General features: G+C 42.4%; 1 protein-coding gene across 1 annotated transcript in view; it reads left to right on the plus strand.

The window, feature by feature from the left end:
* The window catches only part of SND1 (staphylococcal nuclease and tudor domain containing 1), a 424,779-nt gene that overhangs the window by 247,613 nt on the left and 156,261 nt on the right, over positions 1-20,905 (plus strand). The window contains exon 14 of the mRNA XM_060108309.1: positions 6,379-6,451. Coding sequence (XP_059964292.1) covers positions 6,379-6,451 — 73 coding nt within the window. The remainder of the gene's footprint in view (positions 1-6,378; positions 6,452-20,905) is intronic.

Below are 20,905 nucleotides of genomic sequence, written 5' to 3' on the forward strand. Positions count from 1 at the left end.
CACCCACCATTGTGCACCTGTGCCTGCTCTGCATCTCATTTTCCGAGTGTCAGGGCCTGGTTGCTTCCTCCCGCTGCCAAGGAACCAGTAGAAAGGCCAGAGGAAGTGTTCCTTTTTGCTGTGTTTCACTGCTGTATTCATCAGTATGTTCTGAAACACAATGAAAGCTTCTTTAGAAGTTTAGCAAGTTGCTCATTCTTTGTTCTGCTTTTTATCCTTTTCCATTGGAATTATTTTCCTTTCTCCTTAGTCATTTACCCTGTATTATCTAGTAGGTGTTTCTGACAATCCTGCCACTTGGTTCCATTTCACTGTTCATGGTGGTTGGAGCTTTGCTCGCATCACTGCCTTTCAGACTATTGACCATCTCCTCTAGCTGTGGGACTCTTGAAGAAGGGAATGAGAGGCTTTTGTCCTTGATGCACTTTTGCTTCTGCTCAGAGGCCAGGCTTTCAGCTCTTCTGCCTTGCCCCACTCCAAGTAGCAAAACCAAGATGTCTGCGACCTGGAGCATATATCGTGAACCTGCTCCTCTAGGAGAGCCAGCAAGCCTCACTCTTCTGCGCCCTACACTCAGTTGGCATTATCCATGTCTCCAATCTGAAATATCTTCACACTCTGCATTAGTCAGCGGGCATTTGTTCAGCTTTACTAGGCACACAGTAATTGAACTAGGTGACCCTGAGTTTAAAACTGTGTGACATAGCTCTGTGTTAAGTACCGTAACGAGTATTAAGGATAGAATTCTAACCCTCAGAGGGCCTGTAGTCTAGCTATAGAAATAAAGTGAACACACGGTACAATTTGAAAATACTGCATTGCAGTTTAAATTGCATGCTGAACTGAGTGATACATGTGCATGTACCCATTCACATCTATAATTCTGCCATTTCAAAGTAGTTCATAGACACTTCCAGTGTTCAAACAGCCCCCCAGCTAGGACCCCAGGTTAACAATTCCTACATGACAATTGTTTTATGATTTTGGTGAGGTGGTGGCTACTGATAAACTGTAATTCTTTTCTTTCTCTAGTGTGGATCTATAAAGACAGTGTAATGAATAACTTGCACGTAGGGGGCCTGGGGAAGATGGACCTAATTGAATTAGAAGGAGTAATGTGGAAATGGTGGGAAGACGTAAACTCTGGGGCCCATGAAAGCCAAGCATTATACTTTCCACCCGGTGGATGTCACAGGCTGGTGGTCTCTGTTATGGGTAGAAGTACGGGAGCAAAACGAACAAATCAATTCTGTGGAGAAGTCATGCAGCAGTAGTGTGCACTCTCAAAGGGGCTTGAGTGGATTGAAAATATTCCTGATGTTATCTTGGAATAAATTGGCGTGGGCCTGGCCCAAGGGGGCCAGTGAGCAAGAGCCAAGTGAGCACAGTTAGGAAGGAAGTTTTGGATGCAGACAAGGAAGCAGAAGCAGAGTTAAGGGACATTGTGGTTCCTGGTTACCAAGACAGTGTTGTTAAAGGGGAATATGATGAATTCAGGGCCTCCTGATCTTCCTCGTCATTTCCCTGCTACCCCTCTGTTGTATGCTTTCTGTCACTTTATTTTCTTTAGATGCCTTTATGTATGAAAGTGGTTCTTTTTGAACTGGGAAACTGTTGGAGTTCCCGTGCCCCAGGAAAATTCATATATATAATTCTACTACCATTTCAGGTTAGATAATAGGTATTCCCAGCATCCTACGTGAAGCTCACTTATGTCGCCAGGTTAAGAATTCCTCGTGTGGCAACTATTTTATGATTGGGATAAGGTTTAATCTAACCATACAGTCTTTGAACTTTTTTTGTAAACTCACAAAAATATTCAGAATAATAATCTATACATTGAAATTAAGGTCATGGCCTCTTTGTTGGCACAAGATGACTGACAACACAAGATGTCAGTGGTGCTAAGGCCTTTGCCTTGGAGAAGGTTTTCTGCCTGTGCAAGGGGCCCCAAAACCGAAGAGCAAACTGTTTCTTTGTATAAAGAGTGCTAGGCTCTAATTCTGTTGCACTAAGGTAGCGGGGCTAATCTCCCTTTAACAACCTCCCTGCCTGCCTTTGCAGAGTTGATGGTTTTTATCTTCTAGTGGGAAGGCAATAGTGTCTGAAGAATTTCAGACTTCGTTGGTTAAAGGGAATAGTTTTCCAGTGATCTGAATGGGGTTCCTCTTCCACGCTATAGCTTCTAGAAGCTTCTAGAAGCAACCTAGAAAGCTGAGTTTTCATCCCTCTCCTTTACTGTTACCTCTTTGTAGGTATGTGGACGTTACTCACTTTTCCTGGCTGGTGATGATTTCTGTCCATTATTGACACTGCTGGTTGTTGCCATCTTTGTCCTGCGGCTGATTGGAGAAGAAAGCCTCTGAGAGGAGCAGCCTGTGTTCTGCCCCCCTGCTTCCTTTCTCCTGGCTGGCCTGAGCTCCAGCCTGCCTTTGTGAGAAAGCAGCTATTAAGCAGACACAGCAGGTGAAGTTTAGAAGTCAGGAGTTTCATTCCTTGCCTAATGAAAAGGGATGTTGAGCCGTGGTTGCAGCCTGCAGGCAGCATGGGGAGGGGAGTTGGTGTTTGCTCTGTGGAGCAGGTATCAGTGGAAGCAAACCTGCTACCTTTATACCCTCCCAGGTCTCAAAGACGGAGGGCCCGAAACCTATCCCAGAGAAGGTGGGTTATGTAAGATACAGGGGTAGCCGCGCCAGGAAATAATGACAAGGCAGCAGAACCAGGATCTTCCTGTTTTTATTTTCCTTATATACAACTGTTAGTAGGCAGGCATGTCGTATATGGATGCTTGCATCCCGGAACAAAGGTATATATTATATTCCTTTCGTTAACAGCACTGTGGTAAGCCTACCACTCTTGGTGTTTGCTCCTTACCTCTTTGAGATAAAAGCATGAATTTCTTTTTTTTCCTACATCTTTATTGGAGTATAATTGCTTTACAATGTTGTTAGTTTCTGCTGTACAATAAAGTGAATCAGCTAAATGTATACATATATCCCCATATCACCTCCCTCCCAGCCTCCTGCACTGGGTGGTTCCCCCAGATCCTCTCCCTCTCCCTCCCCCAGATCCTCTCTCTCCCCTCCCCTCCCCCTCCCTCCCCTTCCCCCTCCCCCTTCCCGTGGCATTAGCCTGTGTCAGGCTGAGGGAGGTTTTCTGGGGATGGCTCACCTGGTGTTGTTTCTGCAGCAGCTGGCAAACAAGAACCAAAGCAACCTCAGCACAGGGAGGGAGACTCAAGCTGGCATATGAGACCGTTTAGCTACTCAGTGATCCCTCACACTTTGCCGTCTGGGTCCAGCATACCACTTATACTTTAGAGGGCTTTCTGGGCGGGCAGCATTTGTACTTAGTGTCTACAAATTATTAACTTTCAATTTTGTCTCTGTTTTGCTAAGAACTATTTCTCAGTTTAAATATTATGTTGCCTGAAATTTATCTAATTTAGCAATTGTATCTAAAGTATGAAAAGATGAAGGTTTTTCCAAAATTAATGCCTGAATGTAAACAAATATCTAATATTTTTTTAGGAACAAGGTAAGAGAATTTCTTCTTTTAATATTAAGACTTACTTCACTGTATGACAGTAAAATTAAGTGAGAAAGAGAAAAATAAATACCATATGCTAACACATATATATGGAATCTAAAAAAGAAAATGATTCTGAAGAACCTAGGGGCAGGACAGGAATAAAGACACAGACGTAGAGAATGGCCGCATAGCACAGGGAGATCAGCTTGGTGACCACCTAGGGGGTGGGATGGGGGGGGTGGGATAGGGAGGGTGGGAGGGAGATGCAAGAGGGAGGAGATATGGGGATAAATGTATATGTATAGCTGATTCACTTTGTTATAAAGCAGAAACTAACACACCATTGTAAAGCAATTATACTCCAATAAAGATGTTAAAAGATAAATAAATAAAACAATGAAACAGGGCTTCCCTGGTGGGGCAGTGGTGGAGAGTCTGCCTGCTGATGCAGGGGACATGGGTTCTTTCCCCGGTCTGGGAAGATCCCACTTGCCGCGGAGCAGCTGGGCCCGTGAGCCATGGCCGCTGAGCCTGCGCGTCCGGAGCCTGTGCTCCACAACGGGAGAGACCACAACAGTGAGAGGCCCGCGTACTGCAAAAAATAAAATAATAATAATAAACAAAAAAGACTTAAAGAATTCTGGATTGTTTCAAATGTCATACATACACTATTATCCATATTTTCTGCTTTGGGGTATTATGTTTTTCCCCTTGGGGTGGTATGTTTAATCTTGGTTAAGTGCTGAATTTCTGCTTATGGCACAAAGCTACTTTGGGGTCACAGAGAGAAAGCAGAATTGTAGGTTACCTTGAGAACCTGTTTTCTGACTTACTGCCCAGGCCCTGTTCTTTTTTCCTCGTAGTATATGAGGTGCTCTCCAGCCCCCAGGAAAGGCCAGGAGTTCAGCAGTGTTCTCCGTGAACCATCTGTTTATTGGGCAGGTCCATGTATTTTGGTTGTTAGAAGAAAAGGCTGTGGGCAATCTGTGCCCACATGGGACCTGCAGAAAGCTGAGCAGGCCTCACCTAGAAGAAAGGCGACTTACCCTCAGGGTGGCAGTGAGCTTGCCTTGCCTTGCTGTGGGTTTGTTCCCAAGCCCCCTCCTTCGAGTTTATGGTAGCAAAATGGGGAAAGCCTGCTGATGGCAGAGGAGGCTGTAGAAACAGGACACAAGCAGGATGTACACAGGGCTTTGGGAGATGGAAGAGTTAGAGCTACCATTAGTGTGCAGATCCCAAGGGACCAGGGGCTAAACCTGGTCCAGGGTCATTATCAGACACCCTGAACAGTAAATCACTGGACTGAAATTAAATGGAGCAATTGTGACCCATTTGCAATTTCTAAAGCTGAAGCCCTTGATTCCGATTCAGGAGGAATCATGGGAGTCAAGGAACTTGGAAATGTTTTCTTTCAGCTAACAGTTCAGATTAGAATGAGTGTATGATTTTTTTCTTAATTCTGTACTTTGACTTCTTCCCTTCATCACGGAATGGAAAGCGGGTGGTAAGGGAAGTGTTTTGTTTGTCGTATCTGAACAGAAGGTGTTTCAAATCAGCTGAGTGAGAGACAAATCCCCTGGGGTGGAAAAAGGGGCAAGTGGGGAGTGATAAGGGCCCAAGCATGTAAGAAATGACTGTTCCACTTTGCACTCAGCAACAGCCACCCAGTTTGATTTGTGAATTGGATTTAGAAAGTTAGGACCTGAGAGTAATGCCTCTACTCCTGCTCATTAGTGGCGCCCGAGCGGGAAGAAGGTTGCAGTGTGGTTCCTAGTTTGAGGGTCTGACATGTCGACCCTGGCCTGGGCAGTTTACTTTAACACTTTCTCTGGAATATGGAAACCCTAGAAAGTCGAGTTCATGGAGCAGTCACACTCCTGAGCCTCTTTCTCAATCTCTAAACACAGCAGTGTTCCCTGCGTGGGTCTGCAGGCTGGCAGTATGTGCAAAGGTCTTGACTAATGGTGTCATGGCTGAGTGATGTACCCATCACCTTTGATTCTGTGGTCCTTCATTGTTACATGAGTGATCATCATGTCCCTGAAGCTACCACTCAAGGGATTAGGAGGCAAAAGGTGGGAGATTGGAGCAAACCAGCCAGTGGTCCCAGGGTCCCCTGCTAAACCCAATGTTATTACAACCTGAGACTGATTGAAAATGACGCTTAATGTCAGTTATGTATGTACCTTTGCTATTTCTTCCCCCCACCGTTTTGTTTCTTTAGCCATGCAGTGCAGCTTGCCATATCTTAGTTCCCTGCCCAGGGATCGAACCCGGGCCGGTGGTTAAAGTGTCAAAGTCTAAGCACTGGACTGCCAGGGAATTCCCTTCTTCCCCATTATTAAAAAGACTTTTCTGTACAGTATTGCTTAATTCAGGGCAACTTATCTTTGTACCTGGGAGGAACCTATTTCCATTAGAATTGGAACACTAGCTACATATTTTTGCATTTAAAATGTTTCATGTGATTAAACACAGAAAGAAACATTATTACTTCTGTTTTTTAGGACTGTGCTCTTCCAACTGATTCTTCTTTTGTGCCTAGAACGATGCCTTTCCTTTGGAAACAAGTTCTGGATCTCTCTTTGATAACCAGGCACACTGTTAGCAGTAACTAGCAGCCAGCTTGTGGTAACTGGGCTTATAGGGGAAGGGCAGGAGTGTACCCTCCCCACCTCCCAATGCTCTGGCCGAGACTGGCTGCTCAGCAGCATGCCCTGTGTAGTGACACGTGACCATCGGACCAACGTCTCTTCCTGCCGCCTTTTCCCACCCTCCTTACCCCTTCCCAGTGTGATTTGTATTGTCATCATCGGGCTTCTTTTCTTTTTTCTCCTTTCTTTACAGGGCTATTAAGAATGGCAAAGGATTGCATAGCAAGAAGGAAGTGCCTATCCACCGTGTCGCAGACATATCTGGGGTGAGTTGTGTCCGTGAATGGAGCTGTGTGGCTCCGAGGTGCCAGGAGCTTGGCTGCTCATTCACCAAAGGACCTCAGTTTATGTGTTTTCTGTAGCTCATTCGTTTTCAGGCACTGAATGTGAATTTTTCCATGGCTTCTGCTAATGCATCTATAGAGATCCTGTTTTATACTCCAGGAAAACAGAATTTAAACAAGGGCATAAAACCGCCTATCTCTTCACCTGAATTTTTACTGAGTTGCTTTTCCCTTTTCTTATTATCATGAGTTAGGAGGTATTTCTTTTGCGTTGTATTAAAATAAAATTACCTTTTAAAAAAAAATCCCTGTTCTGTGACTGGAAAGTCTTAGTGGAGAAAGGTCAAATACAGGTTCTAGGACAGGTTTAGGAATTAATCCTAATCAACTAGGGAGAAGTATGTGAGCATCCTTTGAGCTAACAGATATACTAGATGATATAGGAGAAGAGATGATGCAGATACTTTTGAGCTCCCTAAAGGCTGTGTCCAAATGACTATTTCATGATCAGGATGCTACCCTTGCATATTTAGGAACTTGCATTGGCTGAATTAGACTCCTTTGTTAGTTGAGGGGGTTTATTCATTTACTCAGCAAGTGCCTACGTGCCTGGAACTGCTCTAGGCAGAGAATGTAACAATGAACAGAACTGATAAAGTCCCTACATGCAAGCGGGAAAGGGAGACAGTAGCAATGCCGGGCAGCAGCGACTGCTCTGAGGAATAGAGCAGACCAAGGCAGTAGTGAGGGTTCAGGGGTTGATTTTGATCAGGTGGCCCGGGGAAGGCCTTCTGGCTGTCAGTTTCACCCTCTGTTGCTGGGTCACACACCATCCAGTTCAACTCCCACAGTCACTAATGGGTAAGGAGGGGCTCCGGGTCATGTGTAGGGCGGAGCACGCAGCCCAGGGGACGTGACAGAGGAAGGGTGGTCAGTCTTCGCTTGGACACTTGGGAAGCTTGCCTTGGGCACAAGAAGAAAATACTACCGTAAACAGAAGCTCAGCCAGACCCACAGCAGTGATGAATTCCAGCGTATCTTATGTTGTGTTGCCAAGCCTGGCTCAGGCTTTGCCTGTAGCTCCTTGTGGTGGCTTCTAACCTGTCTCGGCAGCTCTCCTTTGCCTGGGTGTGGTCGTCCCCTGTTGGCTTTAATCACTGGGATTCTGTTGAGCTTTTCCCTCTCTGTAGCAGTCACTGCAGACTACAGATTGCACAGTGTGGCAGTTAATTAACTAGACTTCCGTCAAGACATTGTGCCACTGTTTAACGAGCAAGGTACATTCACTGTGCGTTCCTCATAGCTCAAATCCAGAGAAGCCCAGAAAACCTGTTACTAATGGCCTTTGAGCCACAGGTGACTGTTGTACCTCCTGAGGCTCATGGTTCACAGGTGGCTTTCCCAGCAAGCTGGTATCAGGCCAGTTTTCTCTGTGGTTTACCGTGCTGTGTTATTGTTCATGTGTGTATTAATTTCTATATATATCTGCTGTGGCATTCTCAACAATATTTCCTTTACTATCGTTCTTTTGGTAAAGTTATTCAACTGCAGGGGGACAGCGCTGTAAAATACCTATTTTGGAAAACATAGTGGTGACCCCTACACTAATGGCAGATATGCCCACCCAAAAGCTCATGTCTGGCCCATACTCCAGGGCCATCTAGAAGCTGAATTCAGCCTTGGGGATGGTGCTGCGTTTTGGCCTGTGGAGTTCCTATTCTTGCTTAGATTTCCTATTGGCATCGAGGTGAGGCCCTCAGCAGGTTTTTGAGGTAGAGTTACAGTTGCTTTGGGGCTGTCCCCTTGGTACCCCCAGCGTAGTGTCCTAATGATCTTGAGTGCTATCTTTGGATCACATGCTGCCTTCTACCTTGATGTGTTTTCTTTATGTTTGCGTGTTTGTTTTTGGTAGCAGTGAATCTTAGGGAACCTGTCTTCATGATCCCCCACTAAACTGTAGTTCGGTTTCATACATACCTTTATCCTCTTTTCTGCCTAGATATTGGCGAATTGGTTTGCTCTTACATTATTCAAAAATAAATGCAGTGGGCTTCCCTGGTGGCACAGTAGTTGAGAGTCCGCCTGCCGATGCAGGGAACACGGGTTCGTGCCCCGGTCTGGGAAGATCCCACATGCCGCGGAGCGGCTGGGCCTGTGAGCCATGGCCACTGCGCCTGCGCGTCTGGAGCCTGTGCTCCGCAACGGGAGAGGCCACAACAGTGAGAGGCCCACGTACCGTGATAGATAGATAGGTAGATGGATGGATGGATGGATGGATGGATGGATGGATGGATGGATGGATGGATGGATGCAGGTCTGACTCCCCCACTTACCACGTAAATAAAAGAGGAAAGCTAGATCACGTGGGAGAGGAAGTGAAAAAGCTATTCCATTTAACAGATGTCAGAATGACCTTTTCCACCTTCATAACACATTATTCAGCTTAGATTGCAGGGTTTTTTGGTGCCCTGTGTAATAGACGAGTTTTGTCTCCCCCTTCTAACCTTCCTTTCTTTCCATCACAATGTCGTGTTCAGTATGTGTGTGTTTTGGGTACCCTTGTGCGATTTAAGTGAGATGTATGGGTCTTCAGCTTCCTGAAGCATTCTGGTTATCTTACTGAGGGACAGGTAGGCATGTGGGGTCAGATGGGCAAATAGTTTACATCTGGTTGAAGAAACAAACATTGGAATAAAGGTCATGTAATACAAGCATATATAATGGTTTCATTAAAGTTTCTCAGTTTTTTTTTTTTTAATCCTTGTGGCCCTCCCTCCCACCATTGGTCCCCCTTTTAGTTGCAGGTTGTGGTAAATGGCAGTTTTTGTTGAGCTGACACTATATGCAATATGCTGCCACCATAATTGACTATGAACTGATATTTGTGCAGGACCTCTCACCCCAACCGAGGACACATCCTTGGAGGAGAAGCAGACACATATGCTCTTCACATTTTGTTCTCTAAACACTCAAGAAATATGCTCTGTGGAAGAGGTTCTATCATGATTGTGAGACAAATAACCCATACATTTGTTCTAGTCTTAATGGCCTCCCACTCTTAGAGTCAGGTTTCTACCCATTGTTCCCATCCCTTCCGTTGTATTTTGTAAAAATGATTTCAGCAGGTAAGGGTCAGCAGGTAAGAGGCATGAAAATGCCTCCTGTAGTGAGTTAGCAAGTGCAAGCCCTGCTTGGCTGACTCCCTACTGTGGGGAAGTTAAGTAACCCAGGTGTAGACTGACTCTGCTTTGGCAGGTGAGATGCGGGCCTCCTCATGTGGTGCTGAAACAAGCAGGCCTTTTCATGTGCATTCATCAGCTTTTCCCAGGACTGGACCGCTCAGGTGTTGGCTACTAAACATGCTTTCTAACTTTGTGTTCTCCTGTCCCCAGTTGAGCCTCTTGCATCCCTTCCCATATCAAGAACGCATTACAGTTTTTTGACTTTTCAAAAATGTTACAGTGGCTCCCCAATGTTTAGATTGTGTTGTGTTTTGATTTTGTTAATATAGATGATTTTTGACATTAACGTCAGCTGAGTGTTGTGTTTTCTGTAAGCTTCATGGTGTCTGTGTGTAATGCCAGCTGGATGAACCTACCTTTTGACTGGGGCAATGCCAACTGGATGAACCTACCTTTTGCCTGGGGCTTGGATAAACTTGACTCTCCTGCATCTCTGCTTGCGTTTTTCAGGGTATCCACTAAAAGAAAAAAAAATCTGGTAATTTGGGTCCTGAAGCAGTTACTGGTTTCCTTTATTTCTGACTTTTGAAGGTGAAGGAAATAGCCTATTACAAGCCTATTGCAAGTCATTGCTGTCCTTATTACCCCTGTCCAGTTACCCTTCAGGCTGGGATGTTCCCATGATTGTGAAACCACTAAGAATTTGATCAACTTGGTTCTAGATCTGATTCCATTTGGAGGGTGGTTCTGTGGTGACTGCTTCCCTTCGTACAACCATGTTTTCATTATTAGTGGGTTTTGTTTTTTCCTGTTCCTTTCTCACTCCCTCCCTCGCCAGCATACAAAAAGTCGGAATGCGCATCAGTGGAATATAAGGCTGTTGCTTATCTTCGGTTTATTATTGTTTTTGCTGTAGCCTCCTCTGTAATAAATACAGTCTCCTGCAGATATAACGTGTAAAACAGGCAATAAAATGTGGCTGGTGCGTAGCTTGCTGTTGTTCTGGTAAATCAGACAAATCAATTATGGTTCTGAGGTAAGAGAGGGCTCCCACTCCTCAGGTTGCAGCCGCGTTGCACCGATTTCTTCCTCTGCCTCCCTCCGCTGGTGCTTGGTGAGTCATAGCGTCTATTTGACTTTTCCTCTATTTCCTGTCATGTGTTCTTTCCTCTCAGGTGCGTGTGGGGTTATGGTGTGTGTTGACGACACCATGAGAGGCTAGAGCCTAGCCCGGCATCCTATCCACTCCAGCCACATTTCTAACAGTCCCAGAATGGGTCCGATTACCAGGATGGGGCTGTCCATCTCCTGAACATTTTCTGCCTTTCCATGATGCGGAATCCTGATGACTTGGAAGCAGATTTTGCTGTTGTTTATTCTGTTCGTCTCTCCTTTCTTGGCTTCTGGTTGGGCTCACTTGAAGATTGTCTTCTTTGCTCACGTTCCGTACTGACTTCTTGGTAACCTCCTCTATCCATGAGTGGGTTTTTTTGGCGATACATACTATTACTAATACGAATGTTCTTAAGCGTGGCCTAGAATGGTCCAAAGACTAGCTCTGGAGGTGGGGATTAGGGGGAGTCAGATTTTCAGGTCCCTGCTTTCTCCATTAAATCATGAAGACCTGCGGAGTTGCCCAGTCAGAGTCTCACATGCAAATATAAAGGATGGAAGTGTTCCTTTAAAATAAATAGGCAGGATTTGAAGCATGTCCTCCTGACCTCTTCCTTCAGGTTCTGGTTTTTCAGTGCCTTTTTGAACTTGAATAGCACTGTCCTCTTTTCCTCGGGGTGTTGGAAGCAGCCCTTTCCATGAGTCTTGGGGGCCATTATAGAAGTTATCTTTTCTTAGCCCCCAATGGAGTTGGGCTTCAGTGTAAGAGTTTTAAAATATTTTCGGCTGCAGAGATTTAAAAAGTGGTCTGTCCAGTAAGTCTGAGGAAGGTATAAAGCAGTACAGTCACCCAGGGGCTTTATAACTTAGGTCTGTGTTAAACTGCAGTTCCCTTGTGTGTCTTCTGGCCTACTTGTTTAGAATGCCTCCTGCTTACGTGACCCTAAGGTTCCTCTCAGCTTCTAATCACCGGTGATTTGATGGTACCGACGCTCCTTTCTTGTTTGTTTTAATAGCTCTTCCCTCTTTGACTCTCCCTGAGCCTCTGAGTAACCTCCTAACCCTCTAATGTCCCTTTTATGCTGACTACCCAAGGTCAAGGCCTAGGGTTCTGCCTGGGAGTTTGGTTGCTTAGCACTAGAGCTCCCTTCACACTGTACATTTGCTCCCCTGGGGAAATCCCAGAAGAACCTCGTCCTGCAAGAGCCAGCGCACCGGCTGCTGACCTTGCTGCCAGAAGCCTTGTGTGCTCCATAAGGTTGATGGCTGCTCACGGGGAAGCCGGGCTCAGTGCTAGGGCTGCGTTCCCAGGTGCTTTCTTGCATCTCTCCTGCATTTGGCAACTCTAGTTTTTCCCAGTTTAGGGGAAACTGCTGCTCTCTTTGTTCCACTTGTCCTCTCCCCACACCCGAAGGTTCTTGAACTCCAGCCACTCCAGTCGGATTGCAATGTGCAGCTCGGTGACCAGGATTCTCACAGCACAGAAACGTGCACGGCAGCCCTGTGGCGAAGGCAGCTGCGAGGGCAGAGTGGCAGCTACCCTGGCAGTCTCTCTCTCCCATGCTGCTAAGGCTCTTTCCTTTCTCCATCCCCTCCCCCTCTCCTCTCCTGTCCTCCCATCCCTCCCCACAGCTCCCTTTTCCCCTCTCCCTCTGCAAAAGAGTTGGAGTTTGTTAAGGAAACCTTGATTTGGGGGGGAGTTTGCTTCAGCTGGTCGCCACCCTAATGGCTGAGTGCGTTGCTTTATGGCCTTTTGTCCATAGTTCTTTGAGCCCTAGGAGTCCTGTGTGGCCAGTTCTTGTTTTGTAAAGCTCTCCTATTCACACTCACCAGAACTGCAGGGGTATCCCTCTCTCCTTCTAAAGAAATCCGAAAGCATTTACGCTTTCCATGGGAATAAGAGAGAAGTCTATCTCTCTTAGTCTGAACATGTTTCTGAATGAAATTGCACAGAAATGCTGAAATTTTAAAAAGATTGTATTTCAGCTTCTACCACAGTTAGTGGTTGTGTTTAAGCACCTCCTTTTACAAATTTAATCCAGTTTTCAACTGAGTTCTTCTATTGTGGATTTTTTTTTTTTTGCACCGTAGGGCATGAAATCTAGGACATAATCTCTCACCACTTTTATTTAGTTTGGGACATCAGGAGAAATTGTTAGTGGACTTTGAAACTGGCAAGATGATTATTGGGTATCCTTTCAGTGGATCGCTGGGTGCTGCCTAGTAAACCCTTCGGGGTTATCTGATTCTGTAGCCCCTTTGCTTTTAACTGGCATGTTTTGCCCCCCTATGGAGAGGGAATTTAACTTGTGAAGACCTAATAAAGATGCAAATGATTCCTGTTTGTACAAATGTGGCTCTGTATAGACAGATACAATTAATTTCTACTCTGTAGAAGAAATGTTTTCAAACTTTACATTTTCACTCTATAGTTTTGCGTCTTTAGCAAATTCACTTCAGCATTCCTAGCTGCCTGTATATATATCCATCCTCCAGGCTCTGCTTCGAATCACTTGTAATATCTCTCTGGTTCCCTCATGAATTAATGAGTTAAAATACAATTTTTGACACATCTTTATTTTATATTTGTATAGAAGTCATGATTTTACCTGTTTGAAAATTATCCTTTGAGAGGATAGGGGAAGAAATTGCAAAAACAAGAGAGAAATACAAAACTACTTATAACGTTTTTATTGCCTCCTCTGTACCTGAAAATATGAAGAGTCATTTGGTTGTAGAAGTTCTTTTAAAAAATAAAGTTCTAAAGTGAATATGTCTCTTTCTTCTGCAGAATGCCCAATTCTATCCTGTACCTTACTGGGTCTGCCGTTTTTTCCCCAAGCTTTTTTTTTTTTTTTTAATATCTTTATTGGATATTAATGTTTTGTTAGTTTCTTCTGTATAACAAAGTTCATCAGCTATATGTATACATATATCCCCATATCCCCTCCCTCTTGAGCCTCCCTCCCACCCTCCCTATCCTACTCCTCTAGCTGGTCACAGTCCGACAAGCTTTTGTGTTGGAAGATTCAGGCGCCATAATAGGTTGAGGTAGAGGGATTGGACATTGAGCACAGGGCCCCATGTCTTGATGTTTGGTGGGTGTGTTCCAGCTCTGAATTTCAGCACCTCTGAAGAAATGTTTCATCAGGTGACTTGCCCAGAGGTTAGAGCACTATTAGAGACAGGATTTCTTAAAATTTGTTACTTCTTTCAGTAAAACATCTTATTCCCAAAATAGACTTGGTGTAGACTGTAGACTTGGTGTGTCACTGCCGTGAATTCTGTTTTCAGGAAGTTTTCTGCCACAAATTTGTCTAGTTCCCTCTGATTCCTTGTTTAACTGACTTCATACAGGGGTATGCCTACAGCTGAGCTCTGAGAAACGGGGTCCTAGCTTTTATTTAAGTGTCCTGAGCTATAATTTTTGTGTCTTTCTTCCTTCGTTCAAAGAAAGGAGAAAAGAAATTGAGGGAGTCCAGGAGCAATTTTTCCAAAGAAAAAATGTCATCTCTTTCCAGAGAGCGTTGCCTCTAGCACAGATTCTGCTCTCGCTGTTCATGCTCTTCAATTCTCTTTTCTGTTCTCTGGGTGCATGTGGGGATTGTTCTATGGGTCTATTTCATGGGTCCAAATTGGCTGTGAATGAGCCCATTGCAGACTTGGCTAAATGAATGCTTCAGGTATTTCGGAGGCAGCTGATAACATTCCTGATTCCCAGGTTCAGGTGTGTGATCAGGTTGTCTGATCCGTCCTGTGACTGCTGAGTGATGTGATGAAACTTGAAATATTTCTGCCCGGCCCTGGCTTCACTCTCCTCTTCGCCATCATAACACTACTTAGCCCTAGATTGAACTCATTTTGTCCTGTGGCTATTGCTTATGTAAACATCTCAAAGTAAGTCATTTTACTAACATAGACATTATGCTTACACAAATTTTAAGGCTTTATTTAGCATGCTTCCAACATATTCCCTAAGGAATTCGTTGTACAGAATTTTGGATGCTACTTGCAGTGTTGACATCCAGATAAATATTCCCGAATCAGACCTCAGGGTGGCTTTGGAATTACCTAGTAATTTTGTGCCTCAGTTCTTCATGAAAGGGTGTTCTCAGGAAGAAATGATAGAATTCGTAAGACAAGATTACATTTGGGAGGGTTTGAATTTGGAGGAAGACCTGTGTTCTCTTGTAGGACATTACCGCAACATGCCTGGCTACTTCACCCACCATAGAGAATATCTTCATATTCAGTCTAGTCCACTGTTTCCAGCTCTCAGTCCACTGACTCCGACTCCATTATGGATGCGCTGTTTCTGAGTAGCTGTCTCTGCTCTCCTGACCATGCCCTCCTCCTCCTTCAGGCCCTTTCTCTTCTTCCTGGCATTTTTCCCTTTTGATCCTCACTGCCTTCTCATCATGCCTTACTTCAGCGTTTACACAATCACTTACTACCATGATTTTGTACTTGTTGATATATTGATTGGTAACCCGTCTCAGTTGACATATGTGCAATGGTTTTCCTGAATAGTTGATAAACTCCTGAGAAAATGGGATCTTTTTTGTGTCTCTTCACAGAGCCTGATTTAGATTTGATCTGCCAGGAGATGACCTAACAGTATGAAATTGTGTTTGAACGAATGTGACCCTAGATCTTAGATGTACCGTTAACTGTGCTGGTTAGTAACTAGAAGTGGGTAGACTAGTAGAAGGACACAACAGGAAGGATGCCTGTTTTCTAGCATATAGCAGCAGTACGGAGTACATGATTAGTAGCATGAGCCCCAATATCAGATCAGCCAAGTTCAAGTCCTGGCTCGATTGCTTATTAATTTGTCACCCTGAGTTTATTTAACATCTCTGTGCCATGGTTTTCTCATCTGTAACATGAATGTAATAATGGCCCTTATTACCGCACTAGGTTGTGGTGTGCTTGAATGAGTTAATACATCCAAAGTATTTAGAACAGTTGACATGGTTCATATGGTGGTTATTAAATGGCTGAGCATTCTGCCGAGCCTACAAAGAGTCCTCTAAAATGATCCATCATCCTCATCAGTAGTATTTGTATTGCAAACTTTTTATCCAAGTCCTGAATCATACTCCTTCTCTCCTGAGTTCTTTTACTGCCCCATTACCTCTCCTTGACATTTAACATATGCTATCTGGCTTGTGTTCTAGATGCATTTGTCATGTTGAGTCATGAATGAATGATCAAACAATTAGTATTTATCGAAAGCTTATTATATTCCAGGCACAGTGCTGGGTGTTGAGGCTATAACATTAAACAGTACAGGTGTAGTCCTTCTAGGTCATACACAATTCGGTCTCTAATTACAGTTGTGATAGAAGTATAGAGACCTGTGAGCGTGTATCTTCCCAGCCTACCCCTTCTCCCATGTGCTCAGAGACCATCTTTTAAGTGATTTTAAAATGAGGCCTAAAGGAGGAGTTAGTTGGAGGTCTTGTTCAATTGATAGGCTAGATCCTTAGAATCTCACATTTAGAACCTCAGTACAATATCCATATGCAAATACGTCCTATCAAAGTTGTAAAGTCACTGGTTGGGGGCAGGGTTAAATCTGTAGTTTTCCTTAGGAAGAATTAGAATTCCCAAATATATGCCAAAAGATGACAATTCTAACAACTTTAAAGTTATTTTTCTTTAAGGGTAGTTTCTTTATTGTTTAGCCTGTTATTGCACATTTTTCATGTATGTGTGGAATTCTGGGTACTTTTTATTAAATCTGTTTCTGAGCCCAACCATGGGGCTCTTTACATCGTGCTGCTGGCTTTACTAGGAACACATTTTTCTTATTCTTGCATCACGCTAATGTGTGATTTTTGTTTGTTTTTCTACCTAATGTCGACACTCCTCTTTGGCTCTGCACCATAATTATCTAAGTTAAACTTTTATTCCTTAGGAAAAGAGCTACTTAGTTTGCTGTCTTCAGTGCCATAAAGCTCTGTGCTTTAGATGATGTTTTTGAAGGAATCATGGAGCATGTTTCACATGCAATTGTAGGTCGGGATGTTTTCCAAATCAGTTTCCAGACTTTATTACAGTGTCCATAATATTTATTTGTCTCAAAATATGTGGAACAATTATGAAGAACTAATTCACTCAAGAGAATGTTGACTCTTGGCTCAAAAAAAAAAAAAAAAACTGGAGAGAGTTATCTGACCTGAATAATTTGCAAATTTATCTGGGCAAAACTGAATCAGCCCTGAATGTTAATGTATTTTCTTCTTTTAAAAACAAAAACTTGGGGACTTCCCTGGTGGCGCAGTGGGTAAGACTCTGCGCTCCCAATGCAGGGGATCCAGGTTCAGTCCCTGGTCAGGGAACTAGATCCCACGTGCATGCCGCAACTAAGGAGCCCACTTGCCACAACTAAGGCCCGGCACAACCAAATAAATAAATAAATAAAATAAAAACAAAAACGTACACATTTCTTAGCACAAGTTTTCTGTCAAAATTTTTGTTTTTAAATGCATTGAATATAAATAAGCCAAAGGAAGGAAATCATCTCTACTAGTACTACCAGAAAATTTTCAATAAGAATACATCAGTTCACCAAAATGTGGGGTTGTTTTCTTTTTTCATTTTCTCTCCTCCCCCCCCCCTTTTTTTTAAGTGATGAAAGGTTTTTTCAGAACAGAGACTTTCTCTTATTCTTAACTGTACAGTCAGTGCCTAGAACAGTGACACATAATAGGTGCTTAATTCCTTTTTCCACATGAATATTCCTCTTTTACCTCACTTTTAATGTCTACCTAGTATTCTGTCTTATGTATTGTTGGATATCTAGTTTATTTGGATTATTTTTTCCTTTCTCACACACACACACACACACACACACACATATACACATAAACATTGGTTCCTTAGCTAAATCATAGTCTGTAGTTATTTTCTTAGAACAATTTCATAAAGTAGAAACTTAGACCAAAGGATAGCATGACATGTTTTAACATGATCATTATTTACCTATAAATCTTTATTGAGTAAAATGATTAGATTTTAGTTTTATGCATTTGTTATTCTTAAACACTGACCACCTTTTGTCTTAATTGATAATTTCTACCATACTGGATATCCTTTTTCTCTGTTTCAAAAGCTTGAACTTAACCTTGCAAATTTTATAATTATTTTCGTTAGCACTTTAAAAATGTAAATATTAACTCCTTCAAAATGCTTTTTACTTAATTTATTGGACCTAAATTGGTATGTCTGCAAGCAAAGCTGAATGTTCACAGTGCTTTTAGGGGACATTGAAATTATTTTAATCATGTAACCTTTACTTAACATGTATTTTCATTTTTAATTTTATGTCATAGATTGCTTGGTTTTTTGTGTTTTTTTCCTCCTCCATCCTTTCCTGAAGTTTTGTGTTCTTCTCTCAGGTGGGGCACAGTTTAGCATGGCATCAATTTCCTTGCCTCTGAGTTCTTGATTTGCCCATGAAATGAAAACTTGTGCTTTGTCAGACCATCATTTAAATTCTTTACTCTGCACGTATTATTTTAATTATATCTTTCAAGCCATTTTGTGGTTCTGTAATAAATTCTCACCTCTTGCATATAGAGACCTTAGAAGTGATAAAAATTGATCTAAAATTTTTAAAGAAAAAATTGTACTTCAGGCCTGTATGTTACTTTTTAATCATAGCCTTGTAATTGATAATCCAGAGTTACAGACGCTGGTTGAGTGCTTTGTTCCATATTCTCACTGTCACATACATGTATAAGCTGTGTTTTTAGACCATTCTCACGTCCTTTTTCTGGTAACCTATGAGATGTTTATTGTGATATTCCTATCATTATTATCCTTTTTTTCTTAGAAAAGTAACAGCAGACTTGTTAAAAATTTAAATGGCCTTTTTCTCACATCCCCGTTGGTTGTGTTTATCTTTACCAATTTAAAATAGGAATACTATCTTTATTTTCTTATCAGTGTAATTGTCTATGTGATATAAATTGGTTTTTCTACAATTCGGATAAATTACATGTTTTTTGAGAAATAATTAACCTGAAAATAATTGGAAGGTACGCCTTCCAGTGCGTTAAGTTCCCTTTTAAACTTTTTTTTGTTATAAATTGGTAATTTTAGACCACTGTCTCTTATGTCCATATTCTTGAGCAGTTATAATTAAGTTTCATAGTAAAATGTTTTCTTCATATAACTAAAGCAGCCAGTGGTATCAGAAATATAGTGTATTGCTATGCTCATGGATAATGAAAAGAATTTGTGTTGATTCAATGTTCTCATGAATAGGGTAGTCTTTCGCCTGAATAAAATCTTCAAAAGCAATCCTATATTTACTTAACTGACCAAAGATAAGACATTTTCTCCATGAAAAAATAGTGGGTTTTTTTTTTTGTTTTTGTTTTTGTTTTTAAGGAAAAGGTTGTAAGGAGGAAGGTTTTTATTGAGGAAGGCATGGATTCAGGAAATACAACCTAGGAAAGGCTGTGAAGGGAATTTCCAGGGTCGGCGCAGGGCATCTGCTGTGTAGCAGGCCCCACGGGTTATCATTTATGCAGAGGTCAATAGGCAGATGGGAGCGCTCCAGGGAGGGCTCTAATATAAAAGTCATGATTTTAGAAACACTGAATATCAGTTTAACCAAGAATTGTAATAGTAATCTGTTGGAGAGCTAGAGTCTGTAGAAATGGGAATAGGAGCAGTTTGGGATGAAATAGTGGATGGGAAGAAGGTGGAGTTTATTTGTGAACACCACAAATCATGAGCCATAACTTTGAGACAGTTGAGTGGAATGGTAGACCTGAGGAGGGATGTGGCTTGGCCCCGCCTTGGTCATCCACGCTAAAGAAAGAGGATTGAAGAAAGGAAGAGAGCAGACTGGTAAGAGTTGATACCTTATCCTAAGTAGATACAGATTTACATCTGCTCTCTTTATTTGAGACACAGATATACCACCGTCTGCACTTTCTATACTAAACTTATAAGTAGCCTTTTTTTTTTTCTTGTCTTAGAGAATAAACGAAGGGCATTGTATTTCCTGTTGGTGATAAAATGCAGATTTTTCCCACTCAGAGGCTGTAACTGCATTTCTAAAGGTTAAATTGAACAGTTCTCACAGCATAATTGCAGCTGGTGAAATTTGGGAAACTGAAAGTCATTTGATAAAAGAATAATCTCTGAGCCTGTACAGAATTTTCATTTGATTGGGAATTGGGTATTATTTTATTCACATTAAGCCGGATCACAGAATGATTTTATTTCAAGGTAGAAAAGAAATGTCAATAGGCATATGTATTTTGTAGTACTATTTTCATTATTTGATGAGAATATTTCCTCTGTATAGCCAACTGAGGGATGACATCATGCTTTCTCTTAGCCATTGCCTGAGAACTGATACTTTCTTATGGTGCTTTTGGGAAATGGCTAAGATTTTTTTTTTTCTACGCTCTTCTAAACCCTTGCTTTCTCTTCCAAACTATTTTCTGCTTAAATTTTTTAAAGTGCTTTAATGCACTGAATAGCTAGTTTAGTGGTTTACCTCAAACATAATTACTGAGTACTGAATTTTGAGCTTGTTATTCACTCTGAGCTACATATAAACTATTTGACTAGGAAATTTTGAGTTAAAAATGAAATTCTTTCATAGTCTACCTACCCAAGCCATTTTTTCTTGTTTATTTTTAAATTTAGGCGTAACTTATGGAGTTTTGTTAAACAGGTATACACAAAGCCATCACCAAAGTCAAGAAAAGAGACTTTCATCATCCCCCAAAATGCTTCCATCCCCTTTGGAGTCAACCCCCAACCCTTCCCCTGGTCTATGGCAACCACTGATCTGCTTTCTGTCCTTACAGTTTAACTTTTGTAAGACTGTCATAGAAGTGGAGTCATGTATTTGAGATTCATCCATGTTGTTGCTTACTTCCTCTTTATTGTAGAGTAGTATTCTGTCATGTGAGTGGACTACAGTTTGTTTATCCAGACCCCTGTTGAGGGAGATTTCAGTTATGTCCAGCTTGGAGTGATGACAGACGAAGTCCAGGCCATATTCTGGGGATCCTCTTATCTATGTAACAGGATTTGACTTGCTTTTAGTTGGACTGCCACGATTGTTGGGATGCTGCTTGGCATGTTTTCATTCTATACACCTGAT

This window comes from Mesoplodon densirostris, chromosome 9 (genome assembly GCF_025265405.1).
Source record: "Mesoplodon densirostris isolate mMesDen1 chromosome 9, mMesDen1 primary haplotype, whole genome shotgun sequence".
Lineage (NCBI taxonomy): Eukaryota > Metazoa > Chordata > Mammalia > Artiodactyla > Ziphiidae > Mesoplodon > Mesoplodon densirostris.